The sequence below is a fragment of the Pygoscelis adeliae genome, unplaced genomic scaffold (genome assembly GCF_000699105.1).
Source record: "Pygoscelis adeliae isolate BGI_AS28 unplaced genomic scaffold, ASM69910v1 Scaffold232, whole genome shotgun sequence".
Classification (NCBI taxonomy): domain Eukaryota; kingdom Metazoa; phylum Chordata; class Aves; order Sphenisciformes; family Spheniscidae; genus Pygoscelis; species Pygoscelis adeliae.
The window spans coordinates 921,638-941,429 of NW_008824473.1; the positions used below are offsets into that span (position 1 = coordinate 921,638).

Below are 19,792 nucleotides of genomic sequence, written 5' to 3' on the forward strand. Positions count from 1 at the left end.
GGGAGGTTCTTTATTGGCCTCGTCCTCCCCCCCCTTCTCTTCCACACTCCACCCAGAAACGATCCAGTGAAACTAGGAGGAGGTGATTCTCCTCCTCCCTCCTGCTGCTCCTCCTGCTGGTCTGGAAGGGACTGCAGGAATCTCGGCTCTGCTCTGCTCTGAGGCAGGGTCTGGGGAGGGGAGATCGTTCTGTGGAGAGAGGGGGCCGCTGTGGCCCGGGGTGTAGCTCTCTCAGTGCGTGGGGGGCTGCTTGGTTCCTGACCATGGGGAAGGACCAGGAACTGCTGGAAGCTGCTCGCACTGGGAATGTGGCTCTGGTGGAGAAACTCCTTTCGGGGAGGAAAGGAGGGATCCTGGGCAGTGGATCTGGAGCTATTCCCTTATCCAGCTTACTGAGGTAGGGACATCGTTCCCCATCAGATGCTGGGGATATTAACCTCTTCTTCCCTATCATCATCATCGCCCCTCTCATCTTCATTTCCATGCCTGCATCCTTCATAGTAACAATAAATCGTTCCCTCTCTAGCCAAGTACAAGTGTGCCTGTGTTTAAAGTCACAGGCAGGCATTTTATTAATATAGTGATACTGAATTTCTTGCCTTCAATGCGTCTGTAAGGTACTTGTTCATTCTGTTATTAGCTGTGATGCAGAACTTAACATTTTTATTGCTGGGCTAATATGCACAGTATACTAATTACCCTTCCTCTGATATTTCATCTTCAAATTGCTACTTTTAACAACAGATGGAAGCGTTAATCACAGACAAGGCATTGCATTGTGGAATTCTGTGTTAAAAGCCATAGCTTCACCCCGTACCCTCACCCATAGTTGCTACCCTCACTTGCAGAGGAAATTAGGCATGCTGTAGTAATGAGCCTACAAAACAAAGAGAATCTTTTTTATGAGAGATCATCGAGGCAGAGGAGGTGTAAAACTTACAGAGCAGGTTAGGTAAGAGCAGCATTACTTTCAAGGTACCTGGGTTTAGTGGAGTGAAACTGGGTTACTGGTCATGTTGGGTGAAAGGACTTAACTTTAGTCATTAGTCATATCTCAGGCAATCTACAGCATGGCTTTGATGTTAAGTTTCATCATGCTCTTAAGTAAGAGCATTATCACAAGCATTTATGACATTTGACAATATTCAAACAAGAGAAGGTCTGCAGCACACAGGCCAGTGTTAGTGTTCAATACTACACGAGGTATAGCAAAAGAAGACAAAATGAACCGAAACACTGTTGACCTAGAACTTGAGTAAATTGGGTTTTTGGTTGGGGTTGGGTTTTTTTCCCTGGAAAGAAAGAAAAGGCCTAGAGAAATGGAAATTGCTTAAATGAAAATATATTTGTGATTCTATTGCCAGTACCTCCTTGTCAATATATTTATATTATTTCAGTGTTCCCTATCAGAGGAAATTTAGTGTAACTGTCCAAATTATACCTGTTTAAACTCTATTATAAAGTCTTGCTATTTAAAGCTGGTTTTAGTGCTGTAAACAGCAACAGTTCAGATATTCATAGTTTACCAAAGTTCTATGGTGCCCCAGTTCAATTAATTATTGCACCATTGTTTAATTACTAGCCCATTGACCAAAATCAAAACACACCATGCGATTGCTTTTTGTACTGTACTTGAATAGGCTGCTTAGCAAGGACTATGCCAGATAATTGGTTGAATTTAAAATATGAGTCTTCTTAAAATGTGATACCCATTTTTTGTAAGTACAGAAGTTCACTTCAGTACAATGACAAGCCATTTGTAATCCAGTTCTACTGCATGATTTGTGTAGTGACTTTCTTCAGGGCTAGTGCCTGTGCTATATTCTTGCACTGTTACTTTCATGTTGTATATCATAAGTTCCATATATCCAGAGGGAGTGTATCTGCTTGTGTTTTTCTTTTTTATTAAACAGCAGTATTTACTTTGTGTATAGGGAACACATTAACCATGTGTTTTGTATGTACAGATGGGTCATGACAATCATTGTTTGTTACTCAGAAGTATTTTAGGTTGTAAACTCAACTGTAGTCTTTTTTTTCTGCAAGTGCACTTAGCTTAAAGAGAAGTAAAGCAAAGTAAAACATGTACTGTTTTATTTATGATATTTCTTACTAATGTTATAAAGAATGTCTATGGCTTCTGTAAACGTAACTTCAAAAATTAAAAGTAAAAATTTAGCTACAGCTGCTAAAATATTTCTAATTTTAAAGAAGTTATTTGAATACATTTAAAAAGAATTCAGTAATGGATTGATGCATAAACATTCATAATCTAACACACTATTGAACATAATGCTTTTTAGAGGGAATCTTAACAATTTCATTGACTTCACCAGGAATGGTCAAAGTAGAAGCTACTATGCATTATAGAAAACGTTTTCAAGAAAGAATTGTATGTGTTAGGTCTTTTAACATACCTTTTTTTGGAGATGTTGCATGATCTAACTGATGCCAGTAATTATAGATTAAGTCCAGAATGACATGCAAGATTAAGGTTGGATCTATCTCGGTACAGAACACACGGAAACAAAAGAAGGTACTGAAAGGGAGTCATACTAACATCTTGATCCTGTTTAGGAAATCAACACTTACTGAAAACAGCAAAGTTGTGGAAGAGCCATAATCGTACGGTATAACAGTTTGAATTTGAGGTTGGGGGGATCTGAAGATTTTTTTAATAGAAAACAAATTGAAGTAGCTTACTAGTAGAGCTATACTAGTATTTTCTGCATACAGTTTATTAGACTAAAAACTGCTTTTGAAAGTTATAATAAAGAGAAAGCAATAGAAAAAATATAGGGACATATTTTTCTTCTTTTTATAGAATCTTTAGGAGACATTGTGTTTGACAGTGACTCCTGGTGTTTCATTGATCATAATTATTGCTCAATTCCTAAAATGGTGCCCCAGAACTGTACCTGTCCTGCAGTGGTGAGAAAGGTCCATGTTGCTCTTTCTTTCTCCTTTTGGCAATGCTGTTCCTAGCATTAGGTTGGAAAAGTCCAAGTCTTTCAGCATACAAATGGACTAATACTGTGCCTGATATGTTGGACTTAGTAGCAGTACACTTTTCCTCTGGATTTCTTCTAATTGCTGGAGACAACTCAGTTTATGTGGCTGAACTCTCCATGGCTTGATGCCTTTTTTTGTCGAAATTCGCTTTGCAGTAATTATGTACCTTGTGAATGAAATTTAATATTCATGAATTGACAAATACACATCGATTGTTATCTGAACCAAGGAACAAACTATCTGAGCTCTGATCTCCTATTTACATTTTTATAACAATTTTTTTCTGACTCTTAGTGTGTTTTATGGTACTCGGGGGAAAAAACAACCATACTTTTGTATGGTTGTTTTATAGTTGGACCTATTCATTGATGTTAATTGCAGAGTAAATTACCTAATTTTTAAAGGGCTGACTTCTAACTTACAAGTCATTATATTAAATTATGGCAACAGTTCAGGAAAACAACCTGTTCTGGAAGGCTATTTAGGCACACATATAAATATATGAATGAATTCCTGTGAGGATTTAAACACATGCTTAAAGCAGAGTATGTGCGAAGTGCATAAAAATGCTATATGCTTAATTAAGAGGTCATATGCACCCAGATATCTGTAATAGATACTCTGTAAGACCTCATGCCCAGACTGCTCTAAAGCAATGCCAACAGATCAGTGATGTTTGACTGTGTGGACCGTATAACTTGTTTCAGTTCAGGAGAGGCATTGAAAGGCTCTGGGTCAGTTTGTGGCCCCCTACCTCAGTCTGCATATTTTGCTCTGGAATATAAAGATTGTGGGTGAATATACTGAGGGTGAATTCCTCAGATGCAAAAGTTAGCGTAAGGCATTGCAACATACTAGAGCAAGTATAATCCTCAGTAAACACCTGGCCTAAAGTAATTTAGTTGCTTAAATCTGGGTATTTATTGGCATTTTAGATGCCCATGAGTTTCTGAGGCATCTGCATGGGCTGATGGACTTTAACAAAGGGCCATGCCCTGTGGAGATACAGCTAAATTCCAGGTGGGGTACACTAGGACATCTAAAGATGTGTTACACGTGTGTATAGGCTACAGTCTCCAACCCAAAACCGTAGAGCAGGGCTGGGATCTGTTCTTTTACTATGAAACGAGGATATTTTGAGACGCCTCAGAAAATGTTCAGAGTTTAGAAGACCGAACTGTAAGGGAAGTTTCTTTTCTCTGTTTCTTCTGGGATTCCACTTCCTGGAATTGTCACACATTAGTATCTTAACTACGTTTCATATTAAAAAACATGTATGTTTTTTAGGTGTGTAATAGACTGCAAAGTGAATTTTCAGATTTTTAAATTATTTCACTGGCTTTTATATTATTCTAGTAGAAACATGAAGACTTGAGAGTGAAATCCCACAGTCCCTCTAGCAGAATGTACAATTAAGTTCCTGTATTCCAAATCCTTAAATGTACATTAAATGATGTAACACATGAAAAGAGTAAAGTGTTTCTAACAAAACCGGTATTTTTAATTTGCTTAATTTGATTATCTGCATATACAGAACATGTTTTCATTGACCAACCAGTTTTTCATTATTGGATAGAGACAGGCTTAATTTCTTTCAAAGTGTTTTGGGAAAAATAACTTTAAAGGTTTTCCTGTATCTCAGAGGCCTTATATCATTTTGCCACATGCAGTCATGTACATGCCTTTTTGCCCTACTAATATGTTACAACCTAAAGAAAAATGGGTAGTTCTTGATTAAATGCTAATTTTTAGTCGTCTTAAACTTTACATGTTAAAAGAGCTTTGGATTTTTAACAGGACTGTGGAATAGAGTATGAATTAATGTGAACTGGCACAGAGTGGTAGGGAAGGGTGAGTTGGCCCCTTCTTGCTTTTTGTTGGCTGCTGCCATTACACAGCATGGGAGGGCGGAGCAGCCTGCATGGAGCTGTTTTTTTCCCCTTCTACACTTGGCAGATTGTGGCAGGGAATGGCTCCATTCTTTGCTTATCCTTACTTAGCACAGCTACACCATGTATAGGCCTGGCCCAAGATATTTCTCCTCTAAAGTATAAGAAACCCAGCAAGCAGATTGTCAGTCTGCGAGTTGCAATCTGTTTCCTCATCTGTTTCTCAGAGCAGTGTCTTGTTCGCAGCAAAGCCACAGTTTAGCCTGATGGCCTCAGTGCACACTGAGAACCACGCAAATCTACTTCTATCCTTGTGCAGAGCCTGTGATTCATTCAGCTTCCTGTACAAAATCAGATCACACTTAGATATGGCTTGTAGAGCAGAAAGTATTTAAAATATTGAAATACTTTATGAAGCTTTAGTTAAAATTTTAACAAAGTTGTTTTCACATTATAATTTAAATAACAAATGGATCACCTTACCAACAAAAATAAAGGCACTAGTTCTGTCTTTCATTACAAATAGCGTTATTTAAAGTAAGAGAAACTTTCTTAGGTTGATTTTATAAAGAGATTGTATTATATGAGGCTTGCAGTAGCAGGGTTCTGGGCTTACATACTTCTGAGGTCACTTGTTTCTATGTTAGAAGGTATTTAGTTCAGACAACCAGCGCAGATAATAAAATGACAAGTATTTGTTACATACAGGTCAACGGAGCATCCAGTTAGTCTATGCTTATTTCTAATTTTAGTTACACGACTTTTAATTAATACATGGAGGTTTTTGTGCTGATGTCCCAAGCAGAGACCAGCATTCCCAGATTCCCCAATTACCTTCTTTATTCTGTTAGAGTAGGAAACTTAAGTCTTTCGGGGACATACTTAATTTTTCTTCCTTTTGTCTTTCAGTATGAAATGCAAATTAATGATCACTGCAACTCTTAGTTTATGCTGTTCGATATTAGTGATAGTTGATTGCTGCCTTGATTCTGCATGTTTGCCCTTTCAAATGTATGAGCCTCTCTTAAAACTTAACCTTCATTTTGTTATTTTCTGCCTTTCTTAGACTTACTTTTATTCTTATTTCCGATAAATGCTTTCAATCAAAGTTTAGACAAAATTTTATTTTTGGAATTCCTTAGATTTCTTCGCAAGTTTGAAACATTTACAATATAGAAAGGTAGCAATATGGGCAGTATCCAGGACATCTGGTAGAAATCTCATTGTTAAGGGCAAGGCAATTCACAAAGTTTGTGTAATAAATCTTCCCTAGGAGTTCAGCATGATCCTGGATTCATAGTTCTGTAGTTAATCTCTATGGATAAGCTTCTCACTTCTCCTTACTCCAGATCTTGTTTTCTGAGTATTGTTCAAGTGTATGTTCTATTAATTTTCTAAAATGTTAGACCAAATGTAAAAAAATGACCAGCAAGAACTGCAGATCTAGTGTAAAATCTACCAAGGTCATATTATCTGCCCATAGATAGGATCAAGATATGGGATGTAGCAGTGCTGGGAAGACTGATGGAGTTTATGATGGAGTCAGGAAGACTAATAAGGGAAATTTTACAAACATGTTAAGGAGAAGGTAAGGAAAAACCCCAGAAAGTTGAAGTGTCTGTAACTTAAAAGAATTTTTTTAGATTTCTTTTAGAATTCTTAGCCTGTAGATGGCTAGTGTCTAACTCTGCAGAGGACCATATAAATGCATTTTGATCACCATCTTGTTTTCCCTCTTGTCTGACATTGATGATTTTAGTAGTTTGGTAATTCAATAGAATTAATGCTGCTTTATACATTTTTAAAATTGATATATTACATTGCTGCTTTTAAGTGGTAGTGTTATAGCAGAACTAAGAGGGGAAATAAATGAAATAAAATGAAGAATGATGTAATCTGAAAGATCTGCTATCTTGTGACTTGTCAAGGTTGGAAATGTTATGATGAGCAAATACAGATGCTTTTAAGACAAGCATTTTCACAGTCACTGCATTAGTGATCAAGAAGAACATAACCATGTTTCTAAAAATCTACAGGTAGATTCTTCTATTTGCCTCAGTTTCAGTTCGTATGGGTATTCATGGATGAGCTATTAAGGAATTGCTTATAGCTCTAGGCCATTTTTTTATTGCCCTGACATGGGCACTAGTTGAAGCATCCTATAAACTGCTTTAATTTATGCTACTGGTATATAATCCCTAAGGGACAATACAGTGTAGAGTGCAGTTACAGTCCCTTTCCTTCCGCAAGCTTAGCCTGCTCGCCTGGGGAGGTGACATATACAGGAGTTCCACAGCTGGAATTCCTTTCTGCCATGGAATTTTTCTTCTGGCCACTTCCAGTCAGAGTACACATCCTAATCCTTTTTATTACTTCAAGGTAAAATATTTTGACAACTTTTAATGTTATATGTGTAAGGCATAATAAGCAGTGTTAATTCCTGCCTACTGATATGACATTTTCATGTGCACGGATCCTGTTGGGAAGTAGGGAATACATTTTGTTTGAACTTTATAGCCTTTATGGGAAGACTTTTATTACTTTTTAATTACTTTTTCCTGGTAACAGTATTTTCAGTATGTTCATTTTGCATTTAAGAAGTGATATAACAACTCTTCTGTACCTAATTTAACATCTATGAATTCCTAATAATGTACATGTATCTAATATAAGAAAGGTTCTGTGAAATTTAATTCCATGAGGTTGTGCTTTTATTAAAATCATTTTACACTGTTTCCCATTTATTGCACATACATTTTCTAAAGAAAGAAGAAATGCTAAAAATGACATCTTGAGTGCAATTTGGTTCTGATTTAAAACACCCAGTGGTAGCTATGTTTCTATAGGTGTTGATGTCTCTGCTAGGTGTCTAAGTTCCCATTATAGCCAATGGAGATCTAGTCAATACAGTTAGGGAGCAGAGTGATTCAGCTCAACCCAAAGTAGGTATTGAATGATTTTATTTCAAACTGAACCACATCCCTAATTTAAATATTTTTGTAGGTAAAAATATTTCAGTGAAGAACAGGAAAACAATTCTAATTGAAGGTATGTGTAGAATAGATATAAAAATGACCGGTTAAATAGCTAGGTTAAAACAAAATTTGGGTAGAATTTCTCTCCTTCTGTATTTTATAGCTGATTTGGATGAATTCAGAAGTAGTAGGCATTAGGTGCTGACCAGATAATCAATAGACTATCCAGATATCATCAGATATCAATAGATTATCTGGTCAAGAGGCAGTATCCTGGATGGTTGAAGTTAGAGATACATGAAAAATACATGAAATGCATGATGTTGTATCACATGAGGTTTGTTACAAAATCGCCAAGTGTGCAAGAATGGAATTAGAAAAACCTTAGCTGGAGTTGAAACTAGTGAGGGATAGGAAGGGCAAAAGTAAATATGTTGACAGCGAAAGAAAATGTGGGATAAGAAGGGCAAAAGTAAATATGTTGACAGCGAAAGAAAATGTGGACCCACTGCTCAGTGGAGGAGGAGACCTAGTGACAAAGCACATGGAAAAGCCAAGGCACTCATTGCCTTTTCTGCTTTGTAGAAATGAAACATTACCTACAGTAGAGGAAGATCAGGGGAATGCTTGAATTCAAGGGACCAATGTTACTGCAAGGCCACTGTTATCTTTGGAAGATCACGTCAAACATGGGAAGTTTTTGATGACGGGAAAAGGAAACTGAAAATGACTGGAAATGTCATGCCCATCTTCAGAAAGGGCAAGAGGAAGGTTCTGGGGTCATCAGGCTGATCAGTCTAACCTAAGTCCTAGGGAAAGTTACAGAGCATATCCTTATGGAAGTAATTTCCAGGCACATGAAGGACAATAACGTGATTGAGAACACCCAGCATAGTTTTACCAGGCTCAGATCATACCTGACCAACCTTAATTGCTTTCTACAATGAGATAACTACCTCTGTGGACAAGGGGAGATCAGTGAATGCTGTTTAACTTTAGAGCAGTCTGTTCAGTCAAAATGGTGAGCTGTGAACTGAGTAAGGGGATGATAAGATGGGTGGAAACTTGGCTGGACTGCATGGCTCTGAGGGCTGTGATCAACAGTACAAAATCCAATTGTTGGTGTCTACTAGAGGGTTTCCTCAGGATTCAAGGGCTGGTATTGATTGCAATATATCGAGTATAGCAGGTTTGTAGATGATACCATATTGGGGAGAAACAATTCATATGAAGAACTGCTATTAGGAGGGACTTGGACAGGCTGGAGAAATGGGCTGATTGGAGCTTCATGAAATTCAGCCAAAGCCATTGTGAAGTCCTGCAGCTGGGAGTGAATAACCTATTGCACCACTACAGGCTCTTATGCTGGAGTTGGACAATTTTTTGTGTTTTTCTTCTTTTTCTGTCATATTAGTCATTACAAAAACATCAGTATCACATTTAGTCTTTGAGTTTACACATTAGCAACTTCTTTCTCCTGTAAGAACGGTGTGATTGGTGTGTGGATTTTTTCCTAACCCTTCATAGCCCAGACAAGTGCTGAAATAGGTTAAGTTGTGAAGTATTCATGTTGTCACAGTATGAGAAGTGTCCAGGAAATAGAAGCCTTTTAGAGAAGGTAAAAAAAAAGAAGAGTTTTATAAATTAGAATTGGGAATATCTTCTGGAATAAGTATTTTCCCTCTGCATATTGCCTGAATTTCAAACCTTTGTGATGTAACTTTCTAGTGTGTTTGTTAGTGGTAGTTCTGAGAGTTAACTGTGAGTTTAATGTCTTCCATGTTTACTTGCTGACTTGTCAGGATCATTGTTTTCATTTTTAGATGCCACTAGATATGAGTAGTGAATCTGTGTCTCTAGGTTATTTTTGCAGATTAACCCCACCAACACATTAATATTAGCAGTTTGACCCCAGAATCTCAATTAAGTCATTGGTAAGGTTTCATAAAAAATGTAATTTACACTTATTTTTAGTTTTCAATTTTCTCAAGTAATTATTTATCCAATTCCATATCCTCCTTGTCGTCTGTATAGCTAATTTGTCAGATTATGCTCATAAGTAATTTGCAATCACTCTGCTTCCTGTTTTGTGCACATTTATTGCAGAGCAGTATCTTGCATAACCAAGTGGTCTAATGATCTGCCAGGGATCTTCTCACATAATGTGCACAAGTAACATTTCAGAGAACCAAATATACCAAATGTAGAAATAAAGCATATGTGATATGTTACAAATCTGCTGTTTGCCTGACACAATAGTTAAATCTATTATTGTATTATTTTTAAAAATACATCTGCACTGTATTTTTACTTTCATGTAGACTATGTAAGTCTTGATTTCAGAAGGATAGGAGTCATGACATAAGCAAAAAGTGAAGCCTCTAAAAGAATGGAATAGGCATGTGTTCTGGGTGAGGAGATGTGTGTGGCTAGAAGACAAGTGGAGGGAGAGAGACCTGAACAGGGGTATTTGGAGTGTTTTGGCAAGCAGGCTGTACATAAAAATCTGAAAAGGCTGGAATGCTAGAAATGGTTGGTAAAGGAAAAGAGTATAAGATTTGAGACTAGGAATAAGAACTGAGACTGCTTGACCAGGGAGGTTAGCACTGGTGAGGCGCGGAAGAGGCAAGTTGAGGAGACAAGATACAAGGAACAGGGCAAAAGGAGTTACATTCAGCACAATAAAGAGAAAATGTATATCCACTGAAATACAGTTTTCATTCAAAGCCTGACATTTTCATATTTCCTTGCTATAACAAATATTTGTGAAATGCATTTGCAAACTGTTTCATTTTCTTTTAGTGCTAAAGTAGACAGCGGTTAATAAAGTGCCATCAGTCATTCCATTAGTTTAAGTGGAAGAGGTTGTTGTGATGGATATAGAGATCCTAAATCATCTGGTAAAATTTTGCCAAGATGACACCACATGGTGAAATTTCAGGAGTTTTAGTTTGCTTTTTTATTAATGGTAAAAATAAGTTGCCGGTGCAGTTTTTATTTAGTCCCCTGAATGTAGGCATTACATTTTTTTAATGACTTAATCCTGTAGTCTTTTCTTTCACAAGGTCCTTACCTCAGTTGTGGCCCAGGATAGACAGTGCTCATTGAATAAGCAGTTATTCAATATTTTTTATCCTCACTATTCAATGTTTAGCCCCAAGCCTTATTTATTGCACACAATTCAAACTCTTCTCTAGAAAAAGAATGATTAATTTTTCTCCTGGGTTTTTCAGTGGTGTTTGTCACTATAGTATCTGACTGCTTCACAACATTAATGAGTTTACTGTCACAGTACTTCCATGACTGAGTAAGGGTGTTAATATCTGCAGTTCACAAATGCTAACTGAAGCACAGTTAGATTATGGTGAGAAGTATCCTCTGACTTGGTGTTTCTAACTGGTGACTACAAGGAGGTCATTTTTCACAGTATTAATATAGTTAGTGTAAAAACATGGGAATGGCTCTGCTTAGTCAGAATGAAGGTCCATCTAGCCAAGTACTCTTCTCCAGTAGCGACTGGGAGTTAAGAGGCTGGTCTTAGAAGAATATAGTAGCAAAGCAAGCATATAGTAAGTAATACTTCCTCCAGTGTACTCTCACAGCTTCCGACAATTTACAGCAGCTTTCTGAGACAGATGTATTGTCTTTGTATTTAATAGCTCCAGTGGATTTTTCTTCCATGCGTTTGTTCAATTGGTCTTTGAAGCAATGCAAATTTTTAGCATTCATAGCATCTCACAGCAAGGGTTTCACATCTTAATGAAGTATTATGTGAAGAACATTCTCTATAAATTAAGTAGCATTTTATATGTTCACATGTATAAAGATCTGTTCAGCTGTTCAGAAGTTTGTTTCTGGAGTACAGACACGGATAGAATCCAGTTCTGTGGTGCAGCATTAAACTGCTGTTCCTGTTCTTAACTTGTTTAATTGATTTAGTAAATACCAATGCACCTTTTAATACCTTTGATTTTCAAAAAGAAAAGAGTTCTTATTCAATCATCCCCATTATAGGGGATAGGCCTTCAGCTGTTCCAAGATCAGCATTCATTGCACAGGGAAAAATAATATGTAATCATGTAATTATTAAGGCTAATGCATATGTGTAAGCAGGATGACTTAGCACCAGCACTTTAATCCTTGCGTTTTCAACCTCAATAATTTTTTTTAATGCACTTTTCTGTATTTATTTATATATATATTTCCACAGGGAAAAAAAATTTCAACAGAAAACTATATTTCTTTTGAGAATGTAGATATAGACTACCTGTGTGGTGGTGAACAGAACATAATGAATTTGGAGATGCCTCTATTAATTTACAAAAAATACAACTCCTGATGTGTATGTAATATCCTTATAAAAAATGATGTGGAATTAGAGATTAGAGGTGCTGGTGGATATTTCTTTTTTTTTTCCTTTTTTTTTTTTTCTTCTTTTTGGCAAGTAATGATATGCATTTGAACAAGATTCCCATCATATTACCTGAAACAGCAAAGGTGAGACAAGGAAAATCAAACTTTACTTATTGAAAGTAATTTGTGAAGATGGAAATGAAACAGCTGCATGTAGGGGAAGGATGTTATTTTCCTCTCTTCTTTTGTGGGAAACAGTTATTGAGGAAAGAGCAAGGTCATTCCGCAGTGGCAAAATGTTTCCTCTTACATGTCTCCTCTTATATGTCATGCCCTAGAAAGATAGTTTGAGGCATAAATGGGGTATGTATCATTTCCCCACGTAAACTGGCAAATCAGAGTTAATGAATTACTTCAGGAGTAAGCTTTACAGTAGATGAAGCCAGTCCTGGTCACTGGTACTTAACATGTTGGTATTGCTTAACCAAAAAAGAGAGAAACTTCAGCATTCAGCCTCCATGTCTCTATCATTCAGGCAAGAATAAATGAAAGAAAGGTAAAAGGAAAAGTTCATTGTACACTTGCAGGTCCAAGAATTTTGACATAATGCCAGTGTTTGAGGGCACACCCATCCCATGTGATCTGAAGGAGAATATATGTGATTGATTTGGAGCTGCCTATAACAGTCTAAAAATACTAGTATTTGATTGTGACATTACTGTGATACTAGTTTTGTGAACTTTGTGAATTATGGTGAAGATTATCAGAAATGCAACCAAGAAAGAGGATTTGGATCCAGATGCAGATTTTGCAGAAAATCTTGAAGAAACAGCGAGAGACACTCAGTATGATGCCATTGTTTGATCTCTTCTAACTCCCAAGAAACCGATCTTGGGGAGCAGGTTCAGGCTTGGGCATCAGCTGGGTTTAGAGGTGGACTGTTGAGACAGAGGGAGCGGGGTCGTGAGAAATGCAGTGAGATCCAGAACCTCACAGGCTAGGGTTCCTTTACTCGCCACTCATTATGATCTATAATACATATGTTTATTATTTAAAAAAATACACTCCTCGAAAGGCAAATTTACTTTGAAGAGATGGAAGCATGTACTTAAAAAGCACCCACCTTAATGCTTTCTTCAGTTCAAGGATTGAAGGGGCAAATGTTTCATAGGGTTAAAGTTCCAGATGTTTGGTCAAGTGATCTGTATGTGTATTTTACACCTGCTTCTACATCTAACAAGCCACTGCTTAATGAGTTGCCCCTAAAGAATAGTAGTTTATTTTGGGATATTTGCTTCTCCACTCCCAAGTGTGCAGAGTGCCAAAATCTTCATATTAAGATGGAAGTATGTTGCACTACATTTGAAAATACTGCAATCTTTTGTTCTTTTTTTAAAAAAAATATTTAAATATATCTTTTAAATAAAGATAATAGTTTAAAACAAGTAAATTTTTGCTGAAAGGAAAGATCTGCGAATTTATATAATTAAAGGGCTCTCAGCAACAAAACACAAAAAATTGTTAGATTTCAGAAATACTTCTAAGGCATTAACTTGTGAAAAAAAGACTTAGCCATGCTAAAATAAGAACATTTGCTTTTCATCCTGTATTTTCCCTTGTTGAATGTGCCTCATAGAATCAGAAGAAGAATCTTTGGCTTGTATTGCTCAAGGACTCAAACTAGATCAGTGACTTCTTCAGTTAGTATTTAGGAATAAGTTTTATTTGGTTGAATTTTTTAATACTGTTTCTCGCAAAATACTAGATACTCATCTCACAGCTAAACAAAGTTGAGCCAGTTTGTGATGCGACTGTTTTAACAATGATAGATACTCAAACTCTTAATTTTTCTGTTGGTGAGGGTTGTACAACGGAAAAATAGGCTTTTTGTTGTCAGTTTGCAAAACATACTTGGAGTTGACTTTAATCATATGGTCTCTTCACTCTTTTGATCAAACTTGGGGGTATACAAGAACTCTGAGACCTAGACCCTTAGCAGCAGTTATGACAAGGTATCCTTGCCACAGGAATCATTTAAGTGCTCCAAAACTGTTGAAAGAGTTACATAGGTATAAATGTCAGAAAAGGAGTAACAGCAACAGAAATCTTGTGATGTGTTTCCAATGCATAAATAGTTTTTGCCATGAAATGAACTGTTAGAACATTTGCTTCTCCTCCGCTTGCTTTAAAGCTCACCTGGTTGTAACAGGGCACAGACTCAGCAAATAAGTTTTGAGAAAAGAAAGTGAGGTTGCTAAGAAATGTCTGCTTTTAAAACAGCCAAGAGATTCCTCTCTGTTAGGCTGCCTACTTCAGTAGACAACCTCCAGGGAATAAATCAGCTAATTATGACCGTGGTAAGAGACAGACAGCGCTTTCTTTCCCTTCCCTCAGTAACTAAATATTGTTTTCATAGAATTTTTTCTCATCATCATATCTCCTTTTCCCGGTATAACTGTTTTTCTTCCCTTCATTTCTCTCACTGTGACACACAGCTTGGAAAGGGGGAAGAAGTTAGGAAGTGAAGAATCCTGAAGTTCCTTATGCCAACCTTGAAAAAGAGGACCTTGCTGCAGATACTCACCCCAAGGCCAGGGAGTCCAGTATGAAAAAATTGAAAGATCTAAGTTAATGCCATTGGAGAATGGAGAAGGCACTAGATTTGGCAATGGCATGGAAAAATAGAACATAACCAGGGCAAAATTCTTCGTTAACGTTGAAAGAACAGACACAGTGCTGGGCAAAAGTGATAAGATCAGGGATACAGGATTGATTTGGGATGTGGGGTATGATAACTTCCTGGAGAGAGAGGAAGAGATCCACTTTCAGAACCTTCCTCAAAGACTGATGAAAACTAAGAAGTGGCAAATAAATTTATTTAGTGACAAGAAAATACATACGAGTGGTTGGATGTTGTCTGGTCTTTGCCCGATGGACCTGTAGCATATGTGAATGAATCTGCCTAGCTACTTGGGAAAATGCCAAAACAAAACCACCAGCTCTGAAAAAAGGCAGAAGGAAGGAGCTGAGTCCCTTTGTGGTATTTCTGTTTAAATGTGTTCTTGGGTTAAAAAAAAACTCAGGAGAGAATGAGAGACAGCAGGCCTCAGGATTACTCTTTAAAGGATGGAGCCAGACTGTCTAGACCTCTTTGGAAGGAAGCATACTACTTTGGCTAGTCTTCAATTCATAGAAGCTCATTACTCAAATCTCCTTTGAAAATATGACTTTCTTAAATGACACAAGATGTCACCATTTCTGGATAAGTTCCCAATAAACTCTAAAGAGGAATTAAGAACAATTGTTCCAGAAGGTCAGCTCATAGTACACATCTCGCTCCAAGTTTCGCTTGACTTGGATGATGTCATCTTCACTTGAGATGCTGTGGCATTGTCAGTAGTTTCAGCAACTGTCATGCAGCATGCATTGTTACATTCTTCTGAGATTCTTGGAAAAGTCCAGAATACAGCTGAGATCTTCCTGAGAAGCATGAACCTTTTGGTAAAACTGACAATTCATTATATTCCTGAAAAGTTATTTTTGGGTCTTTGGGGATTTCCTTTCTCAGCTCCATAGAAAGCAATCGATATACCAGATTCATTTCAGACTATTGCACTACCACGCTTACTGGGCATCAGATGAGCCTTCTATAAAGCATATGAAACTCTGGAAAGGATTGTGTTATTTTCACTGTAACTAAAAAGCACATGCTTTCAAAGCAGTTGGATTGACACTCACACAGGGAATTGTCAGGAACTATTTAAATGAGTGCAGATTTATCAGAGCAGTGAAGGGGGCTGTCCTGTCTGTGTTAGCACTGCTCAGTGCATTCTTCTAATCATATGCAATTTTAGTCACATGGCCTAACATTCAGCTCATCACAGGCAAATGCACTATAGTTTTGATGAAAAACATCTTTCCCTTTGCAACTCTATTGTACATCTAAGCATACAGAACTTGACAATAATATGAATGATTAAAATATTTGTTTTTCATTTAAAGTTGGTATTTAAAACACTCTTGGTTAATTTATGAAGAATTATTTTCTTTCCAAGAGTGTTTTCAGTTTAGTTTTGATGGGCGTCATGCAAAGAGATTTAGCTAGATTTGAAAATGCTGAAAAACCTGTAAAGAAACCCATTGGACTAAGATTAGTGATTTGTGACCCACCTTAAAAATTGTCAGAAAAGGCAATAACGGCCTGACTTTAACTTCTCATTTGAAATGTAATCTGTCTCTTAATTTGGTATTGTGTTGCTGTGCTGAAGCTGGCCGTATGTAATACAGTATCAGATTTTTTTCCATCATATTGAAGTGATTGTTTGATTTTTGAACAGATTTTTTGGTCAGTAAGCATATGCTCTGAGTAGCAATTACTGTACCCAAAGAGAAGTTTGCCATGCATCCCTTCAAATTGATTCTCAGGCTTAAGCTGTGATCATTTACCTTTAGCATAACAGCTGAAGACTTGCACACCTAAACATTAATCCACATTCCAAGTGAACAAAATGTATTTTGGCTAACAGCAATGTATTGTGAAACTGGACACTGAACATATTAATGATACTGTGTAACTGAGTGTTACTGCTCCCATTTGTGCTAAATATTGCACATCACAAATTCTGTTAGTGCTTTGATCATTAGATTCTCTTTTCCAATTGAAACACTATCAAGTTGTGTTTATCTGTTTCACTATTAATCAATAGTGAGCTAGCCTATCAATTTCTCAATAGGTCAGTATTTTCCACTACAGCTTAAAAACTTAAATGTAAATAATTGTTCACTTTACCTTCACACTTTTTTCTGTTTAGGGATGTTTCTTAAATGCTAATGAGACAGGGCTTGGTACCACCATCCTCCAGAAAATAATGCAGGTAGGAGAAAACATACTGAAGAAATTTTGCAAAGAAATTTGAGTGGTGTTTTGCCTGTAGAGGAAACCTTGAAAAACCTGGAAACGAGCGCAGTCACAGTTAGGTAGCTATGTGTCCATTTTGTAGATCTATGCTTCAGTGAAAAGAGCAAGTTCCTTTCCCTAGAGGCACGCATTCCTCAAATGATATGATGACATTGAAGGTACATGTCTTTCCCCCCCTCCCATCCCTATGTTTTTTCAAGAAAGTGGAGGTGTCTATGTGTCTGTAGGTGTGCATGAATGTGTGACATAGCCATGAAGTGCAGCTAATCCTACTGAAACAGGTAGTAAAATTAAAGTGGATAAAGATTTCTTGTTTTTTTAAAGCCAGCTTTAATGAAGAAATGAAGAAATACCAGCTTTTTCCCTTGATCTACACTAGTTTTTATGAAACTTGTAGTGATATAAGTTTCTCAGCATAGAAATTACATGGAGTGTAAGAGAATCCAAAACAGTAGTTAAGCTGATAACCTTAACACTCACCTCTGACGTGGAGACTCACGTTCAAGTCTCTGGTCTGTCATTATCCCAAGAGGGTTCTCTAACTACTGGTTTACCCAACACATGCTTTTTCCCTGGTCCAAAGATTACATATAGTTACATAAACCTATTGAAATAGTTTCAAAAAGACTTAAAACTTCCAAGCATTATTGGTCAGGACACTTCCTTGGAAAACAGAGCAATGGTGAAGGGAGACTTTAATCTTCCCATCATAATCCAGCACTCTTGAGTTTCACATTCTGTTCTTTCCTTTTAAAAAAGTAGAAACCAAAAAAAAAAACCACTTCAGAGTGAAACTTAAACTAAGTTTCACATAGAAAAGTGGAATTACCAAAAACTCAAAAAGTGGAACACTTTACTGGATTGTAAAGGCAATATGGTGCAAAGTAAGGGAGTGTTCTGTTTGTGCTATATTGAATCCTTTTTAAACTACACTTCTCAGCTCAATTATTTTTGTGTGATGACTTTTTTGAATGAGTAAGAAATGTATTAGAGCTTTGATGGTAGCTTCAGAAATGTTAGCACTGTTTGAAGTGGACTTGCAGTTATCTTTTCTCTGTGGCATGGACTTCAAAGAGTACAACTTCTCAAAGTATTGTGACTATATTTTTATAGACTTAGCAAGAACTACACAATTATGCATGTATCAGTCGTAGGTTTGATTTGTTTAGGCACTGAACAAGATTGAAAACTGTTCCCTTTTCAGATGGGTATCATCATCAGTCCATTCTTGTCCATGGTGAAGTTTTATATTTGTACAATAATTTTCATCTGCTGAAGTGATTCCTGTTCATATATGACTTCTAGCTGAACTATTTGGGGAAAAATACTTTCATTAAAATATTACATTACTGAAATACATCAATTTAGAGCATAGAGGTTTCTCTTAACTATCTCCTTTTATTTCTCTCCCTTTCCCCCCATCTCTCTCTCTTCGTTTCTCTGCCCACCTCTCTCCCCCCTCCCTGTTACCCCTCCCTGCCTTTCTCTGCCTCTCTCTCCCCATCACTCTCTCTCCTTATTAATCTATCTTTCCATCCACCCTCTCTCTCTCCTCCCCTCTCTCTCCATCCACATCTCTCTCTGCCTCCCTCTTTCTCTCTCTCTCCCCCAGTTTAAATCATAAAAAGAATCACCTGAAACAAAATAATACAAGAACACAAATCAGGAAGCATTGCCTATTGAGCTGGAAATAGTTAGATGGAAGGATATAGTGACAAAAAGAAGTAGTCTGAAAAAAGAGAAATTAATGTCTTTGTTTAGAAAAATATTGGTGCTCCTCCCTGAGGATGAGCCAGTGACAAGTATGATTAGACTAAAACAGGACAAGTCACCCATAATCCCATCCAACATTAAAAAGGAAAAGAGTGAAACAGAGGAGAAGACATGTTTTACTTAGAACATGGAAATCTGCTTGGGTTGTATACTCTTCTATGAACTGAGACTTACCATAGTAAGAATAGCAAATATCCTAAAGAATTGCTGGAGTATTTCACTGATTATACTTAACTTCATGAAGAAATAAAAGCCTGAGGAGAAATACCTGATAGGAACATGAAGGACTTCAGACATTCAAAAAAAGAGCTTAAGATGAGAATGTCTGATATATTTTCAGAGATAATTTAGATGACAGCTACAAGTGAAAAGAAAAAAAAGTGTGACTAGAGATTACTGGCGATAAAGAGAGAAAAGTTTTAGATTCACAAGCATTGGATTGACTTTGGTGATATTACTAGATTGTGTTGTATAGGTATCACATGTTCAGAAATGCCTTTCTTTTTAATGTATTGTAAACAAAAGAATTTACACTCAAGTGCTTCAGATTTACAGTGGAGCTGCTTTGGAATAAGGATGAAGAATAACATAATTAAAGTAATGATTTGTATAGAAAAGCAAAAAGAGTTGGGGAAAGTACAGTGACTGGCTAATTTAGTGGTTTATAACAAACCTGGGGAGATGGGTACCAGTGACACAGCCAGGAGCAGTCTGAGGACTATCAAGAAGGACTACAGAGCCCTGGGAGTGGTGGTAAGGGACTCGGGAGCGCAGGTAGTTTTTTCACCAATCCTGCCGGTCAAAGGGAAGGGATTTGAAAGGGCCAGTTGCATCTGGCGAGGCAACAACTGGATACGGCGAGTGTGACAGAC

At 37.1% G+C, this 19,792-nt stretch overlaps 1 protein-coding gene across 1 annotated transcript in view; it reads left to right on the forward strand.

The window, feature by feature from the left end:
• Positions 1–263: 263 nt before the first annotated feature.
• The window catches only part of ANKS1B (ankyrin repeat and sterile alpha motif domain containing 1B), a 450,276-nt gene continuing 430,747 nt past the window's right edge, over positions 264–19,792 (forward strand). Inside the window, 1 exon segment of the mRNA XM_009321298.1 lies at positions 264–397. Coding sequence (XP_009319573.1) covers positions 264–397 — 134 coding nt within the window.